Below are 27106 nucleotides of genomic sequence, written 5' to 3'. Positions count from 1 at the left end.
GCGCAGGAAAGGTCACCGGGCTGGGCTGGCCATGGCCGGGCAGCAACGAGCGCTCCGACGGCTGCGGGGACATCACCGGCCCGCAGGAGCTGTCCTGGGCACGGGGCACAGCCCTGGAGCGCCCGGAGCAGCCTTTGCCCTGCCCGGGGCCCCAATCCCGCACCCGGCGCTCTCCATCACTGCGATTCCCCCGGTGCATCCCCCGCTCCCTTTTCGGATATTTCCCGGTGACAGCCGGGACTCGCAGCTGGGACTCCCGCACGGATTTCCTCGCCTGCGGTGCCCGGCGGGGCTCGGGAGCGGCCGCCGCTCGGTGCCGGGAGCGCGGAGCGCGGCTCCCACCTAGCGGGGAGCGCCGGGGGACCGGGGGCTGCGGGGGCCCTCCGACCGCTCCTGCTGCCGGGAAAGCGCCCCCACAGTGACAAATCGCCCCCCGGCTGCTGCCCACAACTTCTTAATTTAATTCCCGCAGTTACAGCAGGTCCCGAGCATCGGCATCACCCTCCAGCCCGGCGAACGCGCCCGTTCAGACTCGCTGGTTTAACTGGTTTGACCGAATTGCACCAAACGCTCCGGCTCACATCCCTGACCCCGTGGGGATCCCCGGCACCCACCAGACACGGCAAATCCACGGCGCTGAACGTTCCAATGTTCAGCTTCTCCATCACCCACAGCCTGCCCTGCCTTGGCAGCTTCCAGCAGAGAATTCCCACATTCCCACCATGGCACGACTCTCCCTCCCTCTCTCCCCTCCACTGAAACACGGGGTCCCGCACAGATTTCCAGGTTCTCCCGCACGTTTGCCCACGTACCTGGCTCAGAAGCCCGGGGTGAACTCGGCAGGGCAGCACAGCACGAACCGCTGGGGCAGGGCACGGAGCTCACCCACACCCGGCCGCTCCTCCTGCCCTTCCCCTGCCGGGGTTTGGCTCCTCGGCACGAGGCGATCACCCCAAAACGCCCTCACCTGTGGCCATCACCGTGGCCATGGTAATTAACCACCTGCAGCTGATCCCCATCACCTCCCCAGGTGTTCATGGGGAGGAAAAACTCCCACTTTACTCTCCCAGGTCACAGCTGCCCTCGAGGGCAAACCCAAGGGGATTGACTTTTTCCAACACAAAATAAAACCAATTCCAACTTTCTCCTCAGGTGTCTGCACAGCAGCTTGTTCAGGGGCTCTGGAGGGCTCTAAACTCGATGTTATTGCTGGATGTGGAAATGGATCAGTGCTAAAACACAGGGATCTTTGCTCTCTGTAACAAACCCTGAGAGGGTTTAGCTCTTCTACAGGGGCAGAACTGGGAGTGAAGTTTGACCTTCCAAGGATAACTGAGGAATTCTGCTGCCATCACATTGCTGCCAGGAGTGAAGGAAGGCACAGAAACCAAACCAGGGGCATTTCACACCCTGCTTTTCACTGCCACCGAGCTCTCCTGCATCCCACCCAGCAGCAGCAGCACCAAACTGGGCAAGGAGGGAGGGGCTGGACATCAGTCCCCCCTATGAGTGGGGTGGTGCCAGTCTGGGATGTTAAAGAATCACAAACGAAAGAAAAACAACAACAAAAATCTCAAAGGAAAGGACACAAACCAAACTGTTTGTTTTTCATAGAGCCCAAGCCAAATGTTTAATGAGAGATCAGGCAGCCACTGGATGTGCAGGCACGGGCAGAATCCCTGCAGTCCCAGCAAGGTTGGTTGTTATTTTTTTTTGGTTGTTATTTGTTGGTTGTTATTTTTGCCCCTGCCAGGTCTCCAGTGACTGCTCCCAAGCAGCATCACCTTTCCCTCAGCAAACAGCTGGAACATCCCATTTTCACTCTTCCAAGGTGGCCACTTTCATCAGGAGCCATAAAAACTGCAAAGCTCCCAATTCTCTGGTAGTGCCACCCCTCATCCCGCTCTGAGTTTAAGGAAATGATGGGATGGGAAGAGCACATTACAGCACTTCTATAAATAACAGCTTTCCTCAATCAGCTATAAAAAGATGACACTTGAGACAGCTGCTGAACACATCCAACAGGATCTGCATTCCCCCAGCAGGAAACATCTTCACTACTGCACACCAGACACCTGAACAGGCAGAATTCTAGTTTTTAAAGAGAATTTTAATTTTCCATTTTACACTTGGTGTTTTCCAACTTGACTTCAGAAAACAGTTGTGAACATTAAAAAAAAAAAAAAAGATTTTCTGTGACTTTATCAATGTGGAGCTGGACAGAGGGGAGCATGGAGGGCACCAGGATCCTGTTCCTCAGGGAAATGTCCCCAAGGAGGGCTGGAGTGGCTGCTGGCAGTGACAGGGCTGTCAGGAGGGACAGGGATTCTCCTTCTGTGTCCCTGCCAGCTCTGGTGGCTGCTCCTGCCCATCCTTCCTCTTCTCCTGCAGCTCCCCCAGCCCTGCCTGGAGCTGGGGCTGCAAGGCAACATCCCTGGGTCCAGCACCCTGCAGGGAAGGACAGCAAAGATCCCATGAAATGGGGGGAAAAAAGCCTCTGAAGGGTGACTGAGGGCAGCAGCAGCCCTCTGTGTGTCCAAAAGGAGTTTAATTCACGCTGAGATTGTTGTGGAGGCACAACACAGTGTCACCACATTCCCAGAGAGGCTGCTGACCTCCAGCTAAAACATGGAAAAATTCAAGATACAACAGCAAATCTGCAAAATTCCAAATGCTTTATACAGATACACCGTGGATTGTTTGAATGGTTATTCAATTTAATCTCCAGAAAAACATCTTTTCTGGCCCCCAAGTGCCTCAGCCTTGGCCAGACCTGTTCATGGCCAGGAGGAAAGTTTCCTTTAAGACCATCAGATGTGTGACTGCTGTGCTGAGGGTTTCATTCACACCAACTCAGCACTAAGGGCCTGGGAGTGGGGTTTTGTCAATCCACCAGCCAGGGAACTCTGTGGGTATTTCATACTCACTTTGTCTACTCCTCTTCTCTGTAAAAGGATCCCACTGGCTAAAAGAGCTTTTCCTGTTTCTTCAAACAATTTCTCCTCTTCAATTTTCCCCTCTTCCTTCAGTTCATTGTATTTCTCAATAAACCTGGATTGCAAAGTTGCTGTTTTACACTCAGGAGATGCTCTGGTTCCCTGACTGAAGGGGAGAAGGGGGCAGCCTCAGGAACATTTCTGTTTTAATTATCATCTTACCTCTGGCAGGTGGATTTGAAGTTTAACTGTGTCAGGTCGAAAGGTTTGGGGCCATTGCCATAAACTTTGTAAAACTTCCTGCTCAGAAAAGGAAATTGTTTAGATTTTGCAGCTAAATCAGGAGTAAACAGAGCAGAGTCAGAGTATGCACATAATTGTTCCTCCTTTTCTCAGGAGCCTTTATGAACACCTGGCAGTGCCCAAGGCCAGGCTGGATGGGCTTGGAAGGACAGTGGGAGGTGTCCCTGCCATGGCAGGGGTGGCACTGGGTGGCCTTCAGGGTCCCTGGCAGCCCAAACCTGTCTGGGATTCCACAGAGCTTTGTTCCAGCTCTTTATTAAACTGTGTTTATAAATTCAGGTTAATCACAGCAGCCGGGGGTCAGAGCAGCTCTGGAGCCCAGAGGAGCCTCCACCTCCGTTAGAAACACAGGGCAGGGCAGGGCAGAAAAACCACCCCCATTTATTAAAAAAACAACCCAAATTTATCCCCAAAACCACCCCCATTTATCCCCAAAACCATACTGATTTATTAAAAAAAAAACCCACCCTGATTTATTAAAAAAACACCCTAATTTATTAAAAAAACCCCACCCCGATTTATTAAAAAGAACACCCTGATCTATCCCAAAAACCACCCCGATTTATTATTAAAAACACCCCGATTTATTATTAAAAACCCCCACCTTGATTTATCCCCAAACGGCCCCGATTTATTAACAAAAAAAAAAAAACCCGATTTACCCCAAACGCCCCCGGTTCACCCCAATGCCCCCGGTTCCCCTGCACCCACGCCCGCACGGTGTCCTCCCGGTAGAACACGGCTCCGATGGGGTCCCCGCTCCCGTAGCGCGGCCGCGGCACGCGGTACACGGGCTCCCGCAGCGGCGGGAACGCGGCGTACACGTCCAGCCACAGCGGCTTCCGCAGCAGCCCGATGCGCACCAGGTTCCGCGCCCTGCGGGCGACAGGCGGCTCAGGGGGGGCTCAGCGGGCCGCGCCCACGGAGAACCGGGAACCGGCCCGGCTGACCCCCCCCCCCGCACCGGCTGAACACGCTCCCGATCTTCTGAGTGCGGCTCCCGGCCGTGGCGGCCATGGCGGCCCCGCCGGACGGGCCCCGGAGCCCGGCCCGGTGCTGCCGCGCACCCGGAAGCGGAACCGGAAATGGAGTGGGAACTGAACCGGAACCGGAGCGGCCGCCAGGGCACACGGCCGAGTGCCGAGCGGCGGCGGGGGAAGGTGCCCAGGCAGCGCCAGCCGATGGCCGAGCCGGGTCGCCCCCATCCGTTTGGCGCTGTCGCGACAGACGCGACCGGCCCCGGTGTGCCCCGACAGCCTCGGCCCCAGCCCGGGCAGCGCCAGCAGTCCTGGGCTCGGGGCAGCCTCGCCTCCTGTTGTTTGCTGGTGCGGTGTCACAGAATGGCTGGGCCCACAGCCGTGTCCCACTGTTGTCCCTCACAGACAGTGCCACCACCACAGTGCCACCCTCACAGTGTCACCCCCACAGTGCCACCCCTCACGGACACCCCCACAGTGCCCCACAGTGGGATCAGGACAGGGGACATGGGATCCACATCGAGGGACAGTGGGATCAGGACAGGGGACATGGGATCCACATCGAGGGACAGTGGGATGCGCACCAGCCCTGTCCGGGGCTGCCCCATGGCCGCACCCTGCCCCGGGCAGCCCCAGCAGGCAGAGCGGCCCCAGAGGATCCCAGGGTGTGTTCCAGCTCGGTGTACAGCCCCAGCAGCTCCAGCAGCCCCAGCAGCCCCAGCCTCCCTGCAGGCAGCCCTTCCCCGGGCACTGGGTGCAGCTCGGGAACCGAGGGCAAGGAAGGAAAGCGCATCCCATCCCTGCTCCCAGGCCGCCGAAGGAAGGGGGCAGCACACTTCCACGGCACACCGAGGGCCGGCAGGAACCCCAGCCGCAGCCCCGGCCGGGATCAGAGCCCGAGGAGAGCGGCAATTGCAGAGGGAGCTGCTGGAGAGCAGAGCCCCTGTCCCTGCAGGAAAAGCAGCAATTGCAGAGGGAGCTGCCCGGGCAGGCCCTGCGCTCCCCAGGGCAGCCGGGCTGCCTCCAGCCTTTCGCTGCTTTTGACATTTAAGGCAAGAGTGCCCTGACTTTTTCCAGGCTTTTCTTTCACAGGGAAGGTTCCCGAGCTGGAAAGCTCCGATCCTGCCGGGAAATGAAAGGTGGCACAGGACAGGGGGGTTCTGTGCTGTCCCTGCAAGTCAGGGGGATGCTCCGTGTGCCCCCTAGCCCTGCCACTGCGCCCCAGGGATGGCTCCTGGGTTATTGAGAAACCACTGGACACACATTCAGCCCCGTCAGATTTTGGGTGTTTGCATCTCCTGGAGCTGGGCTAGAGCTGCCCCTTCCCTTCCCAGCCCCCTTTGTTTCTTCTTCCTCCTGTAAAGAGTAGAAAAATACACAGTGTTAAAAAAATATATACAGTGTGAAGAGTACAACAGGACTTTATTATAGGAATTACTATTAAACATCTTTAAGAAAAAAATCACTTATGGAAATAAAATTCTAAAATAGTCACACTCACAAATGTCACAGATCAGTTTGTTTTGTTCTTTCGAAACCTTTCTGTAGAGAAATGATACAAACATCACTGAGAATTGTACATTTTTATGTAAGAAACGCATTTTGGCTCCCAAGCCGGGTTTGTGGCCTTTCCACTCCACAGACCTGATTTTTGTTTTTTACAGGACACAAAAACCCCTCTCCACCTCCATTAAAACGATGCTTTGTGCCTCCAGGATATTTTGACACGGCCACAGAGTGACATCCCCCAGAGGCTGTGCCTGGCCTGGGATGTTTAAGGGCTGCTTGTTGGGGGGTGGTGGTGGCAGAGCTGTGCCCAGAGCCCTGTGCCAGGCCTGGGTGGCCATGGAGCTTTGGTGCAGGACCCCAGCTGGGCTGGGCACTGAGCCACCTGTGCTGTCCCTTCCCCTGCTCCCGGCCACCCTTCCTCGCTGTCCCTCTCTCAGTGGGAGCAGAGGGGACAAGCTCAGGCAGAAAGCAGAGGCAGCTGCTGGCCTGGGGATGCTCCACCAGCACACAGCTGGCTGGCAGGGGTGACCCAGGTGTCCCTTATCGAGCAGATTGAGAGGAGCAACAGTGTCCCCCTCTTTGTCCCGGCTGCCAGCAGTGCACTGGCCTGTGGCCCTGTGCCAACCTCCCAGGGAAGCTCATCCCATCCCTGCTGCCAGGGCAGGACCCAGCCCAGCCCAGCCCAGCCCTCGGGCAGCACCTCCCGGTCAGGGAGAGCAGAATTCCAGAATTCCCCTCCCAGCCGCTGGTGCTTCCTGCGCTCATGGAAACTGCGCTGGCACCGCCGCCCGCCGTGGAATGGTGACAGCCTGATCCGCTTCCAAGTTTGATTTTCTTCCAAATATGCAGAGCTGCTTTGGACTGGGAGGGAGTAACAGCAGCCTTAGGGCCCACAAGGCCAGCGAGGGCAGGAAAGGAGCCCCTCCTTCTCCACAGCTCTCTCAGAATGGAAATCCCACACAGGGACTAAAGGATTTTCCATTCCCGGATTCCCCCTTAGCCCCTTGCACCCCTCCAGACCCACATCCTACCCTGGGCAGGGCAGGGCAGCCTGGGGCATCCTGTGCCCTTGCAGCACTGCTGACAGTTGTGCACCCCCCCAGGAGCAGGGGTGCTGCCCACGGTGTGGGACAGCCAGCGTGGCTTGGGGTGGCCTAACCTGTCACTGTGCTGCCACCACTCAGGATTGCTCTTCCATCCTTCAAAAGCAAAGGAGAGGACACCAGAACTGCTATGGGCTGGGTGGGGTGGGAATTCTGCTGCTTTGATTTTAGGAACCCAAAGCTTGCTGGCATCCCAGCCCATGGCACCTGCCCTGGCCCTCGGCACCCCAGAACTTGTCTGAGCGCCGGTGCTGCAGGAGAGTTTTGTGCTACAGAGACACCACCCAGACCCTGCAGCCCCAGACACCTGGAAACAGCCCCAGACACCTGGAAACAGCCCTGCCCCTGGCCAGGAACCAGGGAAAGTGAAGCTCAGGGGATGCCCTGATCCCCAGCACGGCTGGAGGGGACGGCAGCAGCGCTCAACAGGTGCAGCAGCTGCAGCGCCGCCGGGGCAGCAAATCTTGGCGTCCACTTCAAAGGCACGTGGGCTCCGTGGGGATTGAAGAGGAGCCTGAGGGAGCCAGCGCCTGCAAGGGGGACTTTTGTTACCAAACCCTGCCGAGAGGCAGGGAAAACAGTTGCGTGAGTGTTTGATGGCTGGGGCTCCTGCGTCTGCCGCCTTCACAGCTCCAATCCTGCAACATTTGTGCTGGTTGGCAGGAGGCAGGGAGTGAAACAGGCACGTCTAGAGCCACCTCCTGCATTTGGCAGGGAGCGTTGTGCCGATAAAGGAGAAGAAAATGTGCTGGCGGGAGCGGATTCTGACTTTACGCTCGTCACTCATTACTTACACAGCGAAGGAATTTGTTTATGTAATTATTTTTAGCCTGACAGCATCTCCGAGAGCTGCAGGATCCCGGCGCTGCGGGCACGAGGAAGGGGCTCTGCTTCTGCTCCTGCCCCGCACCAAACCCAGCAGTGCCCCCAGGCCCTGGCACAAACTCTGTGCTGGAAACACCTCCACCAGCCCTGCCAGCCCCTGGCTTGGGCTCTCACCCACAGTGAGAGGTGAGCAGGCACCCCCAGCACCCCACCCTGTGGGACGTGTCCTGCTCCAGCAGTGAGGGTTAAACTGGTGTGAAATCCAGCCCTTGGTGCTGCCCCACAAAGCTCCCCAACAGCAAGGCAGTTGTAGCAATGCCGAAGGCAAAGGTTTAATTCAAAGTGAAACGCCTAGGAAAAGAAGGCCTTTCCTTTATAAACAATTTATATTATTTGACTATTACCTGATCTGAATCTCTGCTCATTACTCCTAGCAATAAAAGACAACGGCTGTTAGCTTCCCTTTCTCACGTGGTTTTTGTTCCGGTGTGCGCAGAGTGAAGTTACATCAGACCACTACAGATATGTTCAGGAGTGCTCCGGCCAGGCAGACCCCACGTGGGACTGGATCCTCGTTAGTAGGACTGATTTCATTTCATCCCTCCCGTGCCGCCCGGCCGGGGAGCAGGCGGGGCTGCCCCTCCCCAGCCCGAGCTCGCTGGCTCCTCCACAGCCGCTCACTCGCAGCAGCTGCCCTCTCTTCTTTTGCCCTCTTTTCTTTTCTTTTTCCTTTTTTTTTTTTTCCTTTTTGGCTGATTTTCTCGATAGGAAAAGTTGTTTTCAAACCATTGGTAAGAAAACATTGTGCCTCACTTCGATACTTGTACTTCAGAGGAGTACAGCAGCAGAGGGGGAACAGCCAAAATCTGGGTGGTTTGTTGGGTGGGTTTTTCCTTTTTCAGCCATCTCCTGATGAAGCCTCGTGCACGTCCTGTGCCAGCAAGAAACCCCAGAGCTGGGACCTGCAGGGAGGGGAAGAGAACAGCCTGTGCTCAGCCTCAGCCACACAGTGACAGCAGCCGGGGCTGTCCCAGCCCTGGCACCCACTGATGGGGCTTGTGCCCACCCAGACACACTCTGGGCCCAGCCTAAAGCATGCGGCTCTTCCTCCAGCCAGGCTGGGCCATGCACACCCAAGTGATCACCCATCCCCAGGTGCCTCTCACCGTTTACTGCCCTTCCTTCGGCGTCTCCTCCTCCTCCCGGAGCTGCTGCCGCCGTGCCTGGAAATCTTCATCTGAAAGGCAGAGGCAGGCGGGGGCTGCAGCCACCTCCACACCGGGGCACCCCTGCACCACGGGGAGCCCGGGGGAGGCAGCCCAGCTTCCCCAGGCAGGCTTTCCTTGCTCAGAGAGAGAATTCCCAGGGGGACTGGGGAGTTTATCCCAGAACATGGATGGAGGCTTTTGGCCCACAGGGGTATTTCTGCCAGCCGTTCACACCTGAGCCAGCCCTGGGGTGATGTGGCACCACAGGCCCCAGCCTGCCAAGCCCAGCACACCCAGCACAGCCTGGCACAGCACTCCTTACCATATGCATGTCCTTCCACGTCATCCAGAAGATTTGCTGTGGAAGCTGCTGTCCCCATCCTGCACCCTCCGCTAAGGAAAACCACTTGTGGGGCCAGGATGTGGCCAGGGACCACAGCCACCCTTCCCAGCCCACGCTCCAGCCACACAGGAGCCCTTGGGGAGCCCCCTGAGTGAGGCCCCCTGCCCCACAGCCCCTTTCAGGATACACCTGGTGCTTCAACAAGTGTTTTCTTTTTGATTTCCTCATCTTTGTCTTCTCGGAGAAGGCTCTGGCGAGTTCAAACAGCTTCTTGCGCGTGGCTGGAAGGAAGCAGCTGCCTCAGGGTCTCACCCAAAACCAAAAACCCCTCCCAAAGCTGCCACAGGCAGGGGAAAGGAGAGGAGCAGGGCTGGGGGTGTGAGAGCCACCCACACCCAACACCCTGTGGTGATGCCCAGACTCGGAGAGGGAGACGGGGACACCTCGGTCCCTGGTGGGAGGTGCTCCATGTTTTCCCCTTTTTCTGGGATTTTCATGACCTTCCTTACCCACCCCTCCCAGTGTCCCCAGTGCCTGCAGCCCAGCTGGGGGCCACCCAAGGACCTTGCTGTAGTTTGTGGTGGGAAAAGCAGGCTGTGACTGAGTTTGGGAGAGTGCCAGGTGCTGCTGCCATTCCCCCTGCCCACGCCACTCCCAGCTCCCCTCCAGCCTGCCCGGCTGCCAGCACGGGCGCTGCACACACTCACATTTCCCCATGTGCTTGAGCTTGTCTCGGAATAAGGCATCGTCGGACACGGCCCCGCCGGCCTCGCTGGCTCCAGAGGGAGCTCCCTCACCTGCAAGGCAAACACGGTTCACCGGGAGTGCCTCCCTGCCTGCCTGCCTGCCTGCCTGGAGAGGGGGCTGCCACAAATCACTTCCAGTTCCAGCAGCAGCGAAGGGCAGCGTGGGGAGAGGAGGTGGGATGAGGGTGGGGCTGGCTGTGGATGGAGACCCTCTAGGGACACAAGCCCTGGCAGTGCAGAGCTGCGGGCTGGCAGCACACCCTTACAGGGGCTCAGTCCCAGCACCAGCACCTCCCTCCAGGGTCAGCAGCTCCAAATTCCCCCGGGCTCTGACTGTGCTCTGGGTATTGGAGGATGCTACCCAGTGGATCAAGAGCAAGCCCAGCTGGGTCAGGGAACAGAGACCCCAGAGCCATGTCCCTGTTCCCCAGGTCTGGGAGCCCAGCTGGAGCCCTGCCAGGCTGCCCAGGCTCGCCCAACCCCGCGTGGGGCCATCGACACACACCAGCTCTAATTCTGACTCTGGGCAGCTGCTGTGCTCCGAGGTTAATCAGGATTACCCAGAACAGTCATTATGCCTCCAGGCACAATCCTCTGCTCCAGGCCAGGCAGGGAGGGCAGGGATGGATGGAGGCAGGATGCAGGAGCACCTCCACATGGGGAGGGCAGGAGCACCCACCCCCAAGACCCACCAGCTCCTCTCAGTGCTGGGAGGACAGCAGGGAGGGATCAGCCAGTTTCCTCCCTCCAGAGCCACTCTGGAGGCAGCTAGCCAGAGGGATGGGAATGCAGGGCTGTGGGGGATCCTGCTGTGGAGAGACAATGCTCACATACGTCTTGGAAGTTACCTGATAATACGGAGGAGAAACCAAAGTCGTTGCTGACAGCAACACCAGTCGACTTGGATTTTTTTGACTCATATTTCAATCGATCTGAAACACAAAAAGCGCAGCGCCCGCTCGATCAGACCCTGGAGGCAGAGCACATGGCTCTGCTCCCCTCTCCCCTCACAGCCCCGTGGCTGCTGGCAAGGGAGGGAGCTGGGGCTTTGCTTCTGCACAGCGACCACAAGCACTTGGGTGGGAGCCCACAGCAGCAGAGGAACTGCCCACCCAGCACAAGCACATGACGAGCACACCCGTGGCTTTCCTGGCACCTGCAGGGACGGTGCTGCCAGGACCCTGCAAAGCACCATTGACAGGGCTGGGGAGGGCTCAGAGGCCATTTCCAAAGCTCCTTGCTATGGATTCTGCTGGGCTCTGCCAGAGATGCTGCAGAGGGCTGGACATGGGGGGGAGAGCAGGAGTCCAGGGAGCAGCCCAGCAGTGTGGGCAGCTCAGACCACCAGCCCCCAGCCTGGCCACATCCTGTACTGGCTCTGCTTTAGCACAAGCCCTGATCCCACGGGCAGGGCACTGCTGCCAGCAGCCAGAGTCACAGCAGGGCACACGCCCAAAAAGCAGAAGTTTCTGAAGGGCCTTTCACCTCTCTCCAGGGCGAGAAGGAAGTCCCGGTTCCTCTGGAGCTCCTTCATGAACTCTTCGTTCTGCAGGAAGAGCGCGATCCGCTCGTCCTCCAGGTACTGCTTCCAGCGCCGCTCCTGCTCCAGGGAGCCCTGGCCCCGGGGCAGGGGCTGCCGGCAGCCGGGGGAGCCCTGGGGAGGCAAACAGCAACGTTGGGTGCTGCTCTCGGGGGTCCCTGCAGCAGCACCCGGGGCTGAGCTCGGCCTTGTGCCCCTCTGTGTGTGACACCGCAGCTGCCCAGCCCCGCCGGGCACCGACTGCTGCTCCCAGAGGGGGCCCTCCCTCCTCTGCCCAACAGCCGGGGCAAAAGGGACAAACAGGGCAGCGCTGCCTCTGCCCCTTGGGAACGGGGACAGGGCAGAGGGGACAGACATCCCATGTGGGAGACTTCTGGAGCTCCTTCAGCAGAGCAAAGGCTGGCAGGGATTTTTAACTTTAAGCCATGGGGTTGTGCCATAGCAGAACCTGTGTGGAGGTACAAGAAGGGTCTCAGCAGCATCGCTGCTCTATCTCCCATCTCCAGAGAGCAGAGCCTGCAGTGTCCTGCTGACAAACATCCCTGCACGAGGCCCGTCACGCCTCACACCTAGGGAGCAGCACAGCCTCATCCCTGCCTACAATATTTATCTGATTTGTAGCTGCTCCCAGAGAGCCATAAAAAGCAAAAGCACACAATTACTGGGGAAAGAAAAGGGCAGCTGCTCCTCTCCTCCCCCTGAGCCCAAATGAATTGGCACGCTCCTATTCCCAGAAAGGTAATAGAGCCCGTGAAGCTCAACTTGCAGAGCAATCATTCATGAAAACGTGGCAGGCTGCCTTTGGAGACAAAATGAGAGTGAGGAGCAGGGTGCCTGCAGCCCCCCCAGCCCTCTCCATGCCAGGAGGATGCTGGATCCATTTAGGGGTTCCTGTGTTAGCAAAGGGCTGAGGGATGCCCCAAATTGTGCCTGGAGCTGAGCAGGATGCCCAGCATGTGTTGGGGCTGCTTGTTCCCCATGGGATGCTGCCCATTGCCTGCCCTGCAGCTGGCACCCAAACCCTGTGGCTTAAAACAGCCATGGAGCACATGTGGACTCTGATTTCCCAGGGGCAAATCCTCTGGCTTGCACTAGGTTTCCCACCCAAATTCCACTGCAGCAGCCCTCAAGTGCCCTGGCAGTGCTGCTCTCCTTAGGAGCATTACTGGTCCTGCTGCTCCTCACCAGAGCAGCGGGCAAGATTTTCAAATAATTGCAAACATTAGGTGCTTATGGCAAGTGGCATTTCTGGCACTAATCACTGGGACAAAGCAGGAAAAATATCAAAGCTTTGCTGAGAGCTCTTTCACACCTTGCCCCCTTCATTCTCTTGAACAGGACACACTCCCAAACTTTCAGGTCAGTCCACAGCTGGTACCCAGTGTGCTGATGCTGCAAGCTCAGGGAGGCTGAGCACTGGGATGGTGTCCATGCCACGCCATGGAACAGGCTGGAAGGGGTGGCCAAGCTCACCTGTGTGCCAGCTGGGGCAGTCTGCTGGGGCAGGATGCGCAGGAAGTCCTCGGGGAGGTTGCCCAGCAGTGGCGGGTTCCAGTTCCTGTAGTGCACGGCGCTGCTGGGCACGTCCGTCCTGTGGGGCAAGCACAGGCAGCACCTCTGCTGAGGAGAAACCCACCAACACCTGCCATGGCAGTGTGGCACAGGGCCTGGCACAGCAGGCAGTCCTGGAAACCACGAAACCCCAGCACATCCCCGAATCTCCAACGTTACCATCAGCTCTGGAGAGTGAAAGATTTCCTAGAGCATTTGGAATATTTGGGAGCTGTATTTCAAGGCCTGCCCTGCAACTCTGCATGCTGGGTTTTCCTTCTCCTCCCTGTTTCCCTCAGACTCCCAAAACCAGCCTGGTGGAGCCGCAGCACGGCAGGGATTTGCCCACGAAGCTGACAAACATCCCTCTCCCAGTGTCACACCCAGCCTGCACAGAGGGCAGGGGCTGGCACAGAGGTGCCCAGGGCTCACCCTTGCTGTCCCACAGCTACAGCCAGAGCGGGGCTGCCAGGGGCCAAGTGAGCCAGCCGAGGTGTGTGGTGAGCAGCCGGGTGGGGCTGGCCCAGCACCTGGTGTTTTCCAGCAGCAGCAGCAGCAGTGAGTGCTCCCCGCCCCCGAGCTGATTTTTGCCATTCCACACACTGCTGGGGCGGCTTTCCGGCCCCTCAGCTGTTGGTGGCTTAGACCCTCACAGGGATTTTTGAGCCAGCTGTGAGCTTCATTCATCTCCCTTGGCTTTGTCTCACTGGACTCTATAAGGAGCAGGGCCAGACAGCCGTGCCAGGGCCAGCTGCCACAGCCTGACCCCGTGTGCTGGCACAGGGTGCCCCAGGAGCACAGCCTGACCCACACAGGGTGCCCCAGGAGCACAGCCTGACCCCAGGTGCTGGCACAGGGTGCCCCAGGAGCACAGCCTGATCCCGTGCGCTGGCACAGGGTGCCCCAGGAGCACAGCCTGACCCCAGGTGCTGGCACAGCGTGCCCCAGGAGCACAGCCTGACCCCAGGTGCTGGCACAGGGTGCCCCAGGGGCAGGAGCTGTGCGGGGCTGGGGCTCACCTGGGCGGGGGCGTGGGTGGGGCGCGGGGGTAGCGGCTGCCCAAGGCCTGGCTCTCGTAGGCAGGAGGGGAGTACACAGGAGGGGGCTCCTCGTCCGAGCTGTCTGGCTCCAGGGTCCGCTCCAAGATCTGCAGGGTGAGAGGAGGGGGTGAGGGCAGGACAGGGAAATGCTCCCCAGTGGGCCAGAGCCCCATGTGCAGCAGCAAAACAGGGATGGCACAGGCTGAATGCTGCTGCAGAGGATGGGGCAACTTGCTGGCACTGCACCCGGGGGGGGGTTTGGTGGAGTTTGGAGTTTGGTGGAGTTTGGACGTACTGCTTTCAAGGGAAGAGGGTGGCTGAGCCTACCCTTGGTGCACACAGCCCCAGGGAGTCTCTCTGACAGCAGCAGAAGGGTCTCTGTTGGGTTTTGGGGTGAGTGAGGGTGGGTAGAACACTTAGCTTGAGCCTGAAGCACTGCCCAAGCCAACCCCTGGTGCAGCAGCCCAGCTGATCTGGGCACTCAAACCTCTGCCTGCAGCAGTTGAGTAGCACCGTGCCCGGGCAGGAGGAGGCAGGATGAGACTGACGTGACCCAGCTGTGGAAGGCAGAGCCCACGGAGGGGAGCCCAGGCAGTTACCTCAGGGGGGATGCTGTCCTCCGAGTCCGAGCTGTCGTCGCAGCCGCTGCCGTCCAGGTTCATCTGCAGGAGCTGGTCGATGGTGGCGTCCACGGCGCCGTTGTTGGCCCTCAAGACGCACTCGATGATGTCGTAGTCCATGTTGGGGAACATGGTCTTGAAGTCCTCCATGGCCTGGTTGAACTCCAGGCGCCGCACCTGCCTGGCGGGGCGGCTGTTGTTGAGCTCCTGGGCGGAGGAGCCGCCGCGGGAGCCGCCGTTGCTGCTGCTCCGGCGGAAGAGGCTCGTCATGGCGGGGCGGCTGCGGGGCTCCGTGCCCGCGCTCCCGGCTGTGCCCGTGCCCCTCCTCACCGGGGGCTGCCCCGGCTGCCAGCCGGGACCATGGGTGGGCGGCGGGGGTCCCGCTCCCCGCGGCCGGCGGCTCCGCGCGTCAGCCCCCGGCACACGGCTGCATCCTCCCACCTGCGGAGGGGACACGGACACAGTCACCAGGGGACACAGACGCCAGGGGACAGCACCCAGAGGCTCCCCTGTCTCAGCAGGGCACATTCTGTTCAGTTCCACCCATCCCACCGCATCCTCGTGGGACTGAGCCATCCCTGCAGCAGGCCCGGAATGCTGGAGCCTGGACATGCCGTGCCAGGAGCTGTACCACAAAATGCAAGGCAAGAAAAATGGCATTACTTCCACTGCCCAGATTTAACGTTTCCAGGTTTGACATGTATTTATAAACACAGTAAAATCACTCTTTAAAATAAAACATGGAGTCGGCTCAGAGAGTGTCAGGGCAGGGGGCTGAAACGCTCTGCAGCACGGCAAATCGACCTTTTGGAAAAGCTACCAAATCCAAGATTAACATTCACTTTAAAACCATAAACAGATTATACAGCTACTGCTTCTCGTTTGAAAATGCAGGGCCAAATTCAGTTCTGGATTAACTCCACTGTTTGAAACAGAATTACCCCAGGAACACTTTTGATCCATAATATCATTTTCAAAAGCTTTTTCCTAAGCGGCAGGCAGAGAGTTCAGGATAACTGTCCCTAAATGGTATTTAATGCAGAAGAACGTGCCAAGCACATTTTTTAGTGAAATGGTATAATCAGATTCCAAGCCATTAAGAGGAGCAGTCACCTCTGAAGGTCACCTGGGCTCTTCCCTGCCCAGCAAGACCATGTATGACAGCCACAGCCCCAGGCTGCTCCAAGGGGCTTCCAGAGGCTGCTGAGAACAAAACACACTTGCAATACATGGGGAACTCAGCAGGAGCTCGGGGAGAAATTCACTTTTTGCCCCACTACTAATTTACCCCCACCTTCATCCCCAGGGACAGCGCTGCTCTGGTACCAGAGGAATCAGAGGGATGATTCCTGCTCCAGGCACACTCTGCTCTCCTTTCCTGGCTTTTCTGTAATCCTGGAAGCATTTCCATTTGGATACACCAGTCACTGCACCTTGGTTCCTGGGCTGAGCAGGTGCCAGGGGCCATCCATGCCATCTTCCCATGGCATTTGCTCCCAGGCAGGACAGGACACAGGGAAAAGCAGCAGCAGCATCACTGTCGGGCACGAGGGGCCATTTCCAAACAGCACCAGGAGCCCCCAGCTCACTCCTGCTCACTAATAATGCCCATTTAACTGGTCACTCAGCCAGGAACTGTCTCCATCCCAGCAACTGTCAGTCCCCAGGATCAGCCTGCCAGGAGCCAGGCGTGGAGCAGAGCAGGAACAATTCCGACAGCTCTGCCTGGCTCTATTCGCTGAGGACAAATAAATCCACTGGAGTCAATTAATAAAACACTGCTGCTCGCTTCCTCCTCCGCTCCCCTGACTCACTCCAGCCAAGAGCCAGCATTGTTCACACCTCTGGAATTATACTTTAATTGCAATATTGCATGGCTGGTTTAGTCACGTATTAAATTGAGTTGTAACACATTCACAGGGTACACACCTCCTTACAAGATTTGGCTACTCCGAGAGCCTGGACACCCACGGGAACACAGCTTATCCTGGATACACACACACAGGCACAATCCACGGATGGAGATGAGAGTTTCTGTGCAGAACCATTGGCTCAGCAATGCTGTGCCAGCCCATAAACCTGAAACAGCACAATAACCCCCCAAAGTCAGGCTGGAATTCTCCAGATCTCCATAAAGTAACCCAAGTACCTGGGCTGGGGAATCTTTGTCTCCCAGCATTTGACCTTTGAATGTGTATTCAAAGGCTTCCCTGTAACCAAGAGGGCTGTGCCAAGCACTGGCAATCCCCCGTTGCCAACACCAACTCAGGGGAGGTGTTAGTCAACACTGCAGAGTCTGGGACAGCTCCCTGGAAGTGCTGGAGAGTGGCACTGAGCACAGACACGTGCTGAGCCATGGAAATCATCTGGTCAGAAAATGAACGAAAATTAGGGATGGGGGCAAGATATTTTACACCAGAAAGGCTCCGCTGCACATCTGGCTTCAAAGAGTCCCGAGGGAATGTGTTAAGACCTTCCCTGCCCTGAGATACACCCCAGGAATTCGGGGCTGGCAGGGGCCACACAGACCAGGGCAGTTCACATGCCCTGAAGGCTTTTAAACCCATTTTTCAAAGTCCTGCTGCTAATCCAAAGAAATGCAAATCACTCCATCAGCATGAGTTAAAATCCAGGGAAAAGCGAGTGGCGCTGTTGGCAGGAGCTGATTTCAAGGACCAACAGGTACCTGGATCCTGAGCTCCTCCCCAGCTCCTGCCGGCTGCAGCAGCGCTCAGGTGAGCAGCGGGGAGGGCAGCAGGACCCCGGGGGCGGCCGGGGAAGGGGCTCAGCAGGTTCCTCACCCTTATTTCTGTGATGTCAGTGAGGGGCTGGGGAGATGCCAGGAAAAGCAAAATCCTTTGGATTTCCCAAAAAGGAAAGAAGAAGTTGGCTGTTCCTGCAGCCCACGAGGGCACAGGCACTCAGGGCACGGGCTGGGCCCCTCTGCCCTCCTGTCCCCCGTGCAGAACCAGCCTGGGATGACTCCTTGGCTGCTGCCTGACCAACCTTTCTCCTGCCTGACAACAGCTCCTGCCCTGCTCTCTGCAGAAGGACCCTGAATGCTGTTATTCATCCTCCAAACCCAGGCACAGGCATAATCCTTCGCCCTTCTGCTGCACCCATCACAGGAGGAGCTTAAAGGCTTTGCAAGCTCCTGCTCTGCGTGTCCCCATCCCACAGGTCACAGAGCCAGCAATGGGGTAGGAAGGGCTGCCACAATGCCACATCCACACCAGCTTTTATCCAAGTGCCTCCACATGCTGGGACAGGGCTGGCACTGGAAATGCTGGTTTGTGTCACTGCGCAGCCAGGAGAGCACAGGACGCTTTCCCACACGACTGCTGTCTCAGTGCACACTGTGCTCAGGCACTGGCACACCTTTGGCTGCAGCCCCTGCCCTTGGCTCACCACTCCAACCCATAAAATACAACCAAACACAAGCTGGCCTTGGGGGGCAGCTCCCCCCTGCCAGCCCAGGGCATCACCCTCTGCCACCCAGGCTGCCAGTGACTTGCACAATTCAGAGCCAGCCTTGCCAGAGCCAAGGACGAGAGCAGAGCCAGGAGAAGGCCTCAGTCAGGCTCCTGGGGAGGGATAATGCTCACAGCCTGGCAGGAACATCCTCCTGTGCCCCTGGCATCCTGCCTGGGCACGGCACTCTGTACCTCCCAAAAATGGGCTTTTCCATGGAGGGACGGCCCCAGGGGAAGCTCTGGAGAGGCTGCTGGCCTCAGCTGCCCGGGAAGAGCAGCTGGATAATCCCGGGGGTGGGTCAGACCGGGAATGTGGTGCTGGGAGCAGCAGTTGCTCGGCGCAGAGCACAGCCCCACAGGAGAGCCAGCAGCTGGAAAAGCACCGGGGCTGATGGCTCACAGCCCTCCCTGCTCAGGGAACAACAGCCTTGGCACCGAGTGCAGACCAGCATATTCCCTTCCCCAGTGTCTGCTGCGGCTCAGACAGCAGATGGGATTGCTCAAACACTGCCCAGCCCCTTCTCCCCTGCTACTGCCACGCTGTGCTCATGGATCCCCCTGAAAACACACTGGAACTGGGACCCCCTGTGCAGCCAGGATGGGGTGACACCACCGAGGGCAGGGGCCCCAGCCCCACACTCCCCAGCCCTCAGGGCACTCATCCCGTGGTGGCTGCAAGCCCAGGCCTGTGGTGCCTCAGCTGGGGATGCACAACAGACGTGCAGAAGCATTTCCATGCACAGGATTATTTGGAGAAAAGGGCTGACAACTCCCCCGGTTCCTGGAGGGAAGACTCTTGGAAGAAGTCTCGAAACTCAAGGATGTTAAAGCAGAAGTAGTGGCTCTGTCCAGAGCAGATGTGCTGAGTTCTGCTGCAGCCAGGCCCCTGCAAGGGGACTGCTCAGTGTGGGAACGAGAAGTCTGGGAATGTGACTGCTCAGCAGCTGCAGGTGTGACTGTAATAGGACTGAAATTGGGATGAAAAGTGTATGATCAGGAACAGAAATTATGCTGTTCTCTATCACCAAACATGCCAAGGATGTGCAGGATGGGCCCCTACCAGTGTCTCCTAAATCCCCTTGTCACCTTCCTCTCTGCCTCAGGGGATGCTGTGCACCCCTCCTGGGCCCACAGCCTGGGAAAATTGCTCCCAGCAAATCCTTTTTCATGGAAACAAATAAGCACCTGAGGATCTCCTTTAATTCTTGTTCTACCCGAGTATTAAAATGGCTGGGTTTAAGCCCTTTTCAAAAGCAAAAGCAATCAGGGAGGCGAGCACAAGTAAGCCCTGCTTGGGAACCTGTGCAGCACCAACCTCTCTGCAACAGGAAATTCCCCTCCTGGCCCTGAGGGCAAGTGCAGAGGAACCGGGAGAGCCACGGAGTGATCCCAATCCCTGCCCAGGTGATCTCCTGCTTTACTGGGAGCCCTGGACACTGCAGCACCCTGAACACTCGGGATCCATCCACTGTAAGGGAAGCAGCTGCTGCCTCGGGGCACCCACTGCTCTCCCACCAGAGCCGGGTGCCCTCCCTCAGGACAGATTTATGGGAGCCCTTTGTGATGTGGCCCTCCACAGCACCCAGCTGGCTCCTAAACCACCAACACCCTGCTAAAACCCGGGGGGACGCTCCGAGCTGAGAGCCAGGCAGGGCTGCACCCCTGCACCCACCTTCCCCTGCCAGCGCCGGGGTGCAGCAGGATCCTGGTGCCCCAGGCCTCCGTGCCAAGCCAGGCAGAGCCACCCCCTGCCCCTCGGCATTGTGCAGCGCTAATCCCCGCCTTGGCTTTCACACGTTTTCTGCAGCAGGACCGCAGCCCCCGCCCCAAACTAAGCCCACATTAATGAGGCAGCACTGGATCCTCATCCAAAAGTCGCCTGCCTTGCGAGGCCGCCTTGCACTGGTTTCATTGAAGGTAATTTGATCTTGGTAGGACGACATTCCTAAAATAGTTGAGGGAATTCAAACATGAAATAAGGTTTCCAGGAAAGGATTAAAAAAAAAAAATAGGTCAAGCAAGTGTGAGCGATTAAAGTGACCCGGCATCCCTTTGTACGGTTTAACTGCGACTCTCTTCAACTCCACCTTGCATCAACGTGTAATAAATTAGATCCACGAGGCTGCCCAAAGCAGAGGGGCTGATATAAGATTATTGCAGGAGGTGGCCGGTGTCGGTGACCTTTCCTCCCCTGGCTTTCACCGCCGACATCAAACACACAGGGCCCAGCTGAACCATCAGCTCAGAGCTCTGGAACGGCGCACACGAGCGGGATCCAGCGCTGCCTCCATCCCACGGGACAGCCCCTGCCCATCCCCAGCCTCCTGCCTCAGTTTACCCATGCTGAGGCTGGCAGGAGGGAAGCTCAGGCACCCTGTGCCCGCTGTTGTCCCTCCAGAGCCGCTGCACAAAGCCCTCTTGCCATATGTCACACAAACCCGTCTGTAACTGCTTATCCCTCTCCTCCCTTTGTGCTCCCAGCTCGGCACAAAAGCTGGGAAGCAGCTGGGAATGAAAGAAAATAAAAATTCCTGCGGACACAAAGGTGTGTGGCATTCCCTGGGGATTGGGCTCAGGGCCTGTGGAGGACTCGCTGCAGGGCAATTTTTGGGTTAGGTTTGGGCAGTGAGTAATAAAGGGGAGGGGGGGAACATGAACCAGGCTGGGGGCAGGGCCAACCCCGCTCCCTGGATAATTAGTGTGGCTAATTTGCCATTATAGGCCAAAGGTCACAGAAATTAAAGGATAGGAGGGAAAAAGGGAGAAAGAGTTGAGGCAGACCTTCCCCTCCATCTCTCTGCATAGCAGGAACATACTGGAATGGACTGGAATGGACTGGGATGGACTGGGCTGACCCTGCCCCGGGCTGGTGCAGAGCATCTCTGCAGGATTTGGCCCTGGGCATCCCACAGAGGCAGGCACAGGCAGGGACAGGCAGGGACAGGCTGTGCAGAGCAGGCCCAGCCTCCAGCCTCTCTGGGGGCTGCTCTCCTGCCATCAGGGTTTAAGGGCCGTCGCTCAGTGCGCAGAGGAAAAATCCCGTATTGATTCACCCGGAGCTCTGGAGCACAGACCGCATGAGTTTCTATGGAAACAAAATTAGTGGAGTAAAACTCTCCCTGCCAGCACACGGTGAATTATTCACCAGGACAGGCCCCTGGCCAGAGGGGCTGCTGAGAAGATTTAAAGGTGATCACAGAGCGGCTGCTGTGATCCCCCTTCCCTCGGGGACCAAACCACAGCCAGGGAGGATGAAAGGCGCTGGGTTTCCATGCCATGTGTGTGGTGGGAAGGTCCTGCACCTCCCTCACCACATCCACAGCCTCAGGGGTCCCCACGGAGAGGAGGAGGAGGGATTCCCCCCTCGCTTTCCCCATCCCAGCCCCTTGCACCACAGCAGTAATAGAGGGCACAAAGTGTCACTGCCTGACGTCCACCTGCCATGCACTAGCCACCCTGTGGTCACCCATCCATCCCTGACACCCAGGATGAGCCTGAGGGCAGGACCAGCCACAGCCCAGCTCATGCACAGAGCCTCTCAGCAGCACGCTCACCAAGAGCCAGGGAAGAAGGGGACTAATGAAACACAAACAGAGGAGGGTTTTTTCATGAGTCACTGAGCCATATGGTGGATGCAAGCTACCCCAGGAAAGTGCCGAGCCAACAGTCCAGAGCTGCGTCCCCTCGCTGTCCTGGGACACAGTGTCACACTGTAATTGCACCAGGCTTTTGTCCTCCCTCCTGCTGGGTGACATTGCTCGGCACAGGAGAACCTGCTTGAAAGGCTACACCTCACCAGGGACAGGTATTTAATGAAGGCCCTACGTCAGCCCCCTCCTGCCAGCCAGCACAGGCTGCTCCATCCCGGCACAACCCGGACTGTGGGGCGGAGAAAAGCCCTGGAAGGAGGAACGCTGGGTTTGCTCCATCGCAGCACAGCACAGAAATTACACGGGACACTAACCTGGATTTGAAGCCAGGCCAAGGCTCAGAGAAGCTCTCAGTCTCCTCAGCAGCAGAGTCATTCCTGTGCCAGCCCAGTTCTGGCTGGCAAAGGGACCCAGAGCCCCCTAGCAGTGGCTCTGCTTGTTGCCCCCTTTTGCCAACAGCCACGTGCTGGGCCCAGCCCCCACAATGGGTCACGTTCTTCTTCAAAACTCTTCTTGTCTCTCTTTCACTAATTTTAAGTTTGCATGACTAATTCAGGTACACCCCATCCCAGCTGATTTGCACCGATTGTGGCAATCAGCAGCCAGGGAGGGTAAAAGGCACAAGGATTTTAGAAGGAACAGTTTAGGCTCCAGGAGCTGGGAATCCTCCCCAAAGACTGACCCCATCCCCACCAGCCGAGCTCCAGGACTGTTCTCTGCATTTGCTGGAGATGATCTCCCTGTTTTCCCCTGCTCAGCCCTGCTTTCCTGAGCCAAGGACAGGGGCCAGGCTCCCTCTGCAGTGTTTGTGTGCCCATCGGCGTGTGCCTTCCCTGGGGAAGGGAGAGCGAGGCCAGGGATCGACCAGCTGTCAGGCAGAAGGAAGAAATACCACTTCCAGGAGTCAGAGCTCATTTCCCAGCAATAAAAGCAGGCTGGGGCTGGAAAAACGTACCACTAATGGGGATGCACATCCCACACCACTCCAGCCGCCAACAGGAGAGCACCCAGGGGCTGTAGCTTGGAAAAATAAAAGCCATCAACAAGGGCTGGTTTTAAGTGGCACAGCTGTAGATTAGGCCCAGATCAGGGCGTAGAGGATCTGCCATTCCCCACACGGATCACTGCTGTGGATGATGCCCTCCACACGCCAATCTCTGCTCCTGGCTCTGAGTTACGGCTCCTCCAGCAGATGGAAAAGAAAACCTTACTGCTTCCTTCCAGGGAGGGGAATGGCTCAGATCAGCATCCACCCTTAACTGCTCCACTGCCCATCCTCCCCAGCCCATTATCCCCATTCCACCCACACACACACTGCTCTGGGGACCCCAGGCACAGCCAGCATCTCCAGTGTTCACAAATGCCACCTAGAAAGGAGGACCTGGAGAGTTTGTTCTTCCTGGAGCTATCTGTGGGTGGATTTTATCTCCTTTCCCATCTATTCTCAGTGTGCTTTGGTGCAGGGTCCTCGCTGCCGAGTGGGCAGCCTGCCTTGCCTCTGCCAGGCTCACACCCTCCAAGCAGGGCTGTGGAACACTTCTACCTCCCCAAAACAGCCCCTGGGCGCAGGGGACTGGGACAGGCCCTGCAAGGCAGCTACTGTGCCTTTGAAGACACACTTGTTGTTTGTTTGTCGCTGGGCAACAGAGAGGATGGAAAAAATGTCAATGTCATATTGTCACCTATGAGTCACTGCTCAGCACGAGATGCCCCGGTCCTGCCACCACCGAGCGAGCGTGGGGAGACAGGAAAAGGGCCTGAGGCACCCCAAGAGCAGCTCCCTGCAGCTCTCTCTGCCTGCCTGGCCCCGCTCTGACACCTTCCCCATCCCCACAGGTGGGGACTCGAGTGGCCCGGGCACATCAGTGGCCCGGGCACATCAGTGGCCTGGGCACATCGGTGGCCCAGGGGCGACTTTGCGAGCCCTGGAAGGCGAGGCAGGAATTTGCATTCCTATTTGCATTTCCTAATTGCGCCTGCGGGTTTCCTGGGGCAGCGGCTGGCTCTGGTTTCCATGGCAGGTTTTGTGCAGACCTGGAGCACCGAGGGAGGCACAAAGAGGCCACAATGGCCCTGCCACTCACCCGCATCAAAGGCGGCCGGCGGGGCGGGCCGGGGCACCGCAGCCTGTCCCCCCCGGCAGCCCCGGGCCAGGGGACGGGGTGGCTGTGGCCGATGGGCTGGGACAGGCGGTTCCAGCCCCGGGGACACCCGGAGGAGCGGAGCCGCGGCCGCTGTGGCCCGGAGGCAGCGGCTGCTCCGCGCCCGTCGGAAGTGGTGCAAGAGCTGGACCCAGATGTTCCCCCTGTTCTCATTTCCTGTTGTTTTCAGCCAGCTTTCCACCCAGCTGGGTGGGTTGCTTTCTCCTTCCAGCTTCCCACTCTATTCAGGGACCGTCTGGGTCGCTGCTGTGCCCATCCAGCTCCCGTGCTGGCCCTGGGACTCGGCAGGACAGGCAAAACAGAGCCGGGAAAAGCCGGTCCTTACACCACAGCTGCAAGCCCAGTGCCACCGAGCAGGGGAGAGGCTCCAGCCAATGTCCCTCCACCACCCTGGTCATGGTGGCAGAGATGCTGCCACCACAACAAGAGAGGAACCCATCTCTGTGCTATTATTTCAAGGTTTTTTCTTATTTTACAGTTATCAATTATCATCACTGTCACCTTGTGCTGCCCAAAGCCTCCCAGCTCTGACCACAGGTGAGCTCATCCCCAGGCTTAGGGCAGAGCCCCCTTCCCACACGTCCCACCTGGGATTTCACCCTCAGGACACAGACTCTTGACTATGAATGACGCTCTGATCCCCTCCTGGCTCTCCCACTCCCAATGCCAGCATCTGTGCCCTGCAGAGGGTGTTGCTGCAGGCAGAAAAGCTCCAGCACCCCTGTCAGGCTGTGCTGCTCCCCAGGGCTCAGGGCGCCACAGCTCTGGTGCCACAGCAAAGCCCCGCAGCCACGCCACCAACACCGGCAGGTGTCGGCAGGTTTTGTTAATTTCCTTCTCATTTAAAAGCTCTTTTTTGATAAAATGCTGGAAAAGTTCACACCTTCCCAGGAACTCTGTGACTGGGAAGAGGATGGGCACCTTTGGCAGAAATAATTTTGGCTGTCAGAGGCTCTGACACCAGGGCTGTGGACAGCCGGGGGTTGGTGCACAAAGCTCTGCCAGCATCAGGCACAGCCTCACCACGGCGTGGCTGGATAACACGGGGGGAAAGGCCTCAGGTGCACGGCTACCAGAGCTGATGGCAGGGGCTCCTCTGCCACGACGAGCAGCAAAAGCTTCCCAGCACCCCAGCAGCAGCACCAGGGCAATCTGCGCTCCCACAGAGCTCCCTGGGGTCTCATTGCCCCAATGCTGCACTCCTGCCGAGCACTTCCACAGGAAAACCTCTGTGAAAACCACAAAAAGCTTCTCAGCGCAGCAGATGCCGCTCCAGCCTGTGTTCTTAGCGATGGAGGAGGAGGAGGAGGATGTGAGGAAAGCCACAGCTTCCCCAGCCACAGGGCAGCCCCGCCAGCCAAGCCCCAGCAGCAGCCTCGGGGGTCAGCCCGGGATGGTGGTTCTCCCCTGGAAATCCTTACGGCTCCAGCCCCCGTGTTTGTTGTCAGTGGCAGCAGCAGGAGGAGGTGTGAGGAGGAGGTGCGACTCCACTGCTTTTTAAGAAAATAATAAAAAAGAGCCTTTCCAACCCGCCTGACAGACAGACGGAGCAGGAGAGCACTGCTTTGAGCCGTGACTTGCACTTGACTCCTTCTCCATCACTGTCTGCCCACAGCGCCCTGGCAGCAATTTCAGCCCTGGACAGGAACCCCAGGTGAGGATCAGCCTGGTGGGATGGTGCTGCTCCATCCTTAAGGAGGGTGACAGGTGTGGCTGAGCTGGGCACCCGCTCAGGAGCTCACAAGTGACCCTGGTCACCAGGAGGTGACCACCACGGCTGTGGCACACCAGGGCCCCGCCAATTCCTGCACCAAGTGATGCCCACCGGGCGGGGATGGCGGGGTGTGAGGTGTGCTGCTCCATGAACGCGGCACGGGGCACAGGGACGATGTCCAGCAGCAGGAGGGCACTAAATCCAAAGCCCCAGTGGCACGGAGGGGTCGCGCTCGGGGACCGGCGATGCTCCGGGGCTGAGCGGGACGCGGGTCCTGCCCCAGGCCGAGCCTGCCTGCCCGCGCCCGGCCCCACGCGGGACGGCCCTTGCCCACATACGGGGACGGCCCTCGGCCCACGGGGGATGGCCCCTGGCCCACATGGACGGCACCCTTGGCCCCACACCGCCCGGTGGGCTCGGCCGCCCCGTGGGCTCCGCACGCGGGACCCTCCGGAGCGCGGCGGGCGCGGGGCCCCGCGCAGGCCCGCGGCAGAGCCGAGCAGCCGGAGCAGCGGCGGGGCCGTGCCGGGGCTGCGGCCCCCAGCGCTCGGCTCCGGCCCGGCTCCGGAGCGGCGGCCGAGCGGCCGCAACAGGCGCGGCCCCGGCCCCGGCCCCGGCCCCGACCCCGGCCCCGCCGCCGCCACTCCGCCCGGGCCCCGGTAGAGGCCGAGCCGGCGGCGGCCCCGCTCTCCCCAGCCCCGGCGGGGCCCGCGCGGCTCCGGGCCCGACCCGCGCAGGCCGAGCGGCACCGCCCGCCCCAGCCCGGCCCGACCCGGCCCGGCCCGGCGCACAAAGAGCCCCGGCCCGCCCCCCCTTACCGGCGGTCGGCGCCGCGCTGCGGGGGCGGCGGCGGGCGGCTCCAGTCACGCCGGGAACCATGGAAAGGAGCCGGGACGGGAGACGTACGTGGCGGGCGGGCGGGGGCGGCCGTGCCCGGCAGCGGGGGGCGGCGCGGCGGGGCCGGGGCCGGGGCCGGGGCCGGGCCGGGCCGGGCCGGGGGGGCGCGGGGAGCGGGGCCGCGCCGAGAGGCTGCGGGGGCGGGGGGCGTGCGGGGCCCGCGGGACCGGGCTGTCCCTCGGGACCGGAGTGTCCCTCGGGACCGGGGCGTCCCCCCGTGGGGAGCGCGCAGCTCGATTCGGCCGGGCCGGGGCATCGAGGGGCGGCACCGCCCGGGCCCCGCCGCTCCCCGAGGTGAGAGAGCCCTGACGGGGTCCTGGGGATCTCGGGGTCCCTCCAATGTCTCCAGGGTTCTGCAGCACCTCCAGCCATGGGGTCAACACCTCCGGACCTGAGTGGCCTGGGGGTTAGTGTGTGGAGGGAGCAGCATCTCGAGGATGGATGATGGATGGATGGATGGATGGATGGATGGATGGATGGATGGATGGATGGATGGATGGATGGATGGA

At 59.1% G+C, this 27106-nt stretch overlaps 2 protein-coding genes across 2 annotated transcripts; both read right to left on the bottom strand.

Annotated features, from left to right (window-relative positions):
• Positions 1-2089: 2089 nt before the first annotated feature.
• MRPS23 (mitochondrial ribosomal protein S23) lies at positions 2090-4327 on the bottom strand. The gene is made up of 5 exons (XM_066563476.1): positions 4204-4327; positions 3951-4115; positions 3159-3236; positions 2928-3051; positions 2090-2448 (listed from the first exon to the last, which is right to left on the bottom strand). Exons 1-5 carry the CDS (start codon positions 4254-4256, stop codon positions 2311-2313), a joined length of 558 nt encoding a protein of 185 aa, XP_066419573.1. The 5' UTR covers positions 4257-4327; the 3' UTR covers positions 2090-2310.
• Positions 4328-5621: 1294 nt separating this feature from the next.
• Positions 5622-26614, bottom strand: CUEDC1 (CUE domain containing 1). Its single transcript, XM_066563434.1, has 11 exons — positions 26519-26614; positions 14681-15142; positions 14061-14188; positions 12964-13081; positions 11436-11604; positions 10799-10882; positions 9912-10001; positions 9392-9485; positions 9184-9242; positions 8820-8890; positions 5622-8615 (listed from the first exon to the last, which is right to left on the bottom strand). The coding sequence occupies exons 2-10, from the start codon at positions 14969-14971 to the stop codon at positions 8823-8825; spliced, it is 1101 nt and encodes a 366-aa protein (XP_066419531.1). The 5' UTR covers positions 14972-15142; positions 26519-26614; the 3' UTR covers positions 5622-8615; positions 8820-8822.
• Between the last annotated feature and the right edge of the window lie 492 nt (positions 26615-27106).

This window comes from Molothrus aeneus, chromosome 20 (genome assembly GCF_037042795.1).
Source record: "Molothrus aeneus isolate 106 chromosome 20, BPBGC_Maene_1.0, whole genome shotgun sequence".
In the NCBI taxonomy this organism is placed as follows: Eukaryota; Metazoa; Chordata; class Aves; order Passeriformes; family Icteridae; genus Molothrus; species Molothrus aeneus.
This window is presented reverse-complemented; position numbering and strand designations above follow the sequence as displayed.

Excerpts from the sequence above, each read along its gene's own strand:
- MRPS23 (XM_066563476.1), bottom strand. The coding sequence starts at position 4,256 with ATGGCCGCCACGGCCGGGAGCCGCACTCAGAAGATCGGGAGCGTGTTC. Across the intron at positions 3,237-3,950 it reads CGGGAGGACACCGTGCGGGC|GAAGTTTTACAAAGTTTATG; the intron begins GTGGGTGCAGGG and ends TTTTCTGAGCAG. Across the intron at positions 3,052-3,158 it reads TTCAAATCCACCTGCCAGAG|GTTTATTGAGAAATACAATG; the intron begins GTAAGATGATAA and ends TTTGCAATCCAG.
- CUEDC1 (XM_066563434.1), bottom strand. The coding sequence starts at position 14,971 with ATGACGAGCCTCTTCCGCCGGAGCAGCAGCAACGGCGGCTCCCGCGGC. Across the intron at positions 14,189-14,680 it reads AGGACAGCATCCCCCCTGAG|ATCTTGGAGCGGACCCTGGA; the intron begins GTAACTGCCTGG and ends CTCACCCTGCAG. Across the intron at positions 13,082-14,060 it reads CCACCCACGCCCCCGCCCAG|GACGGACGTGCCCAGCAGCG; the intron begins GTGAGCCCCAGC and ends CTTGCCCCACAG.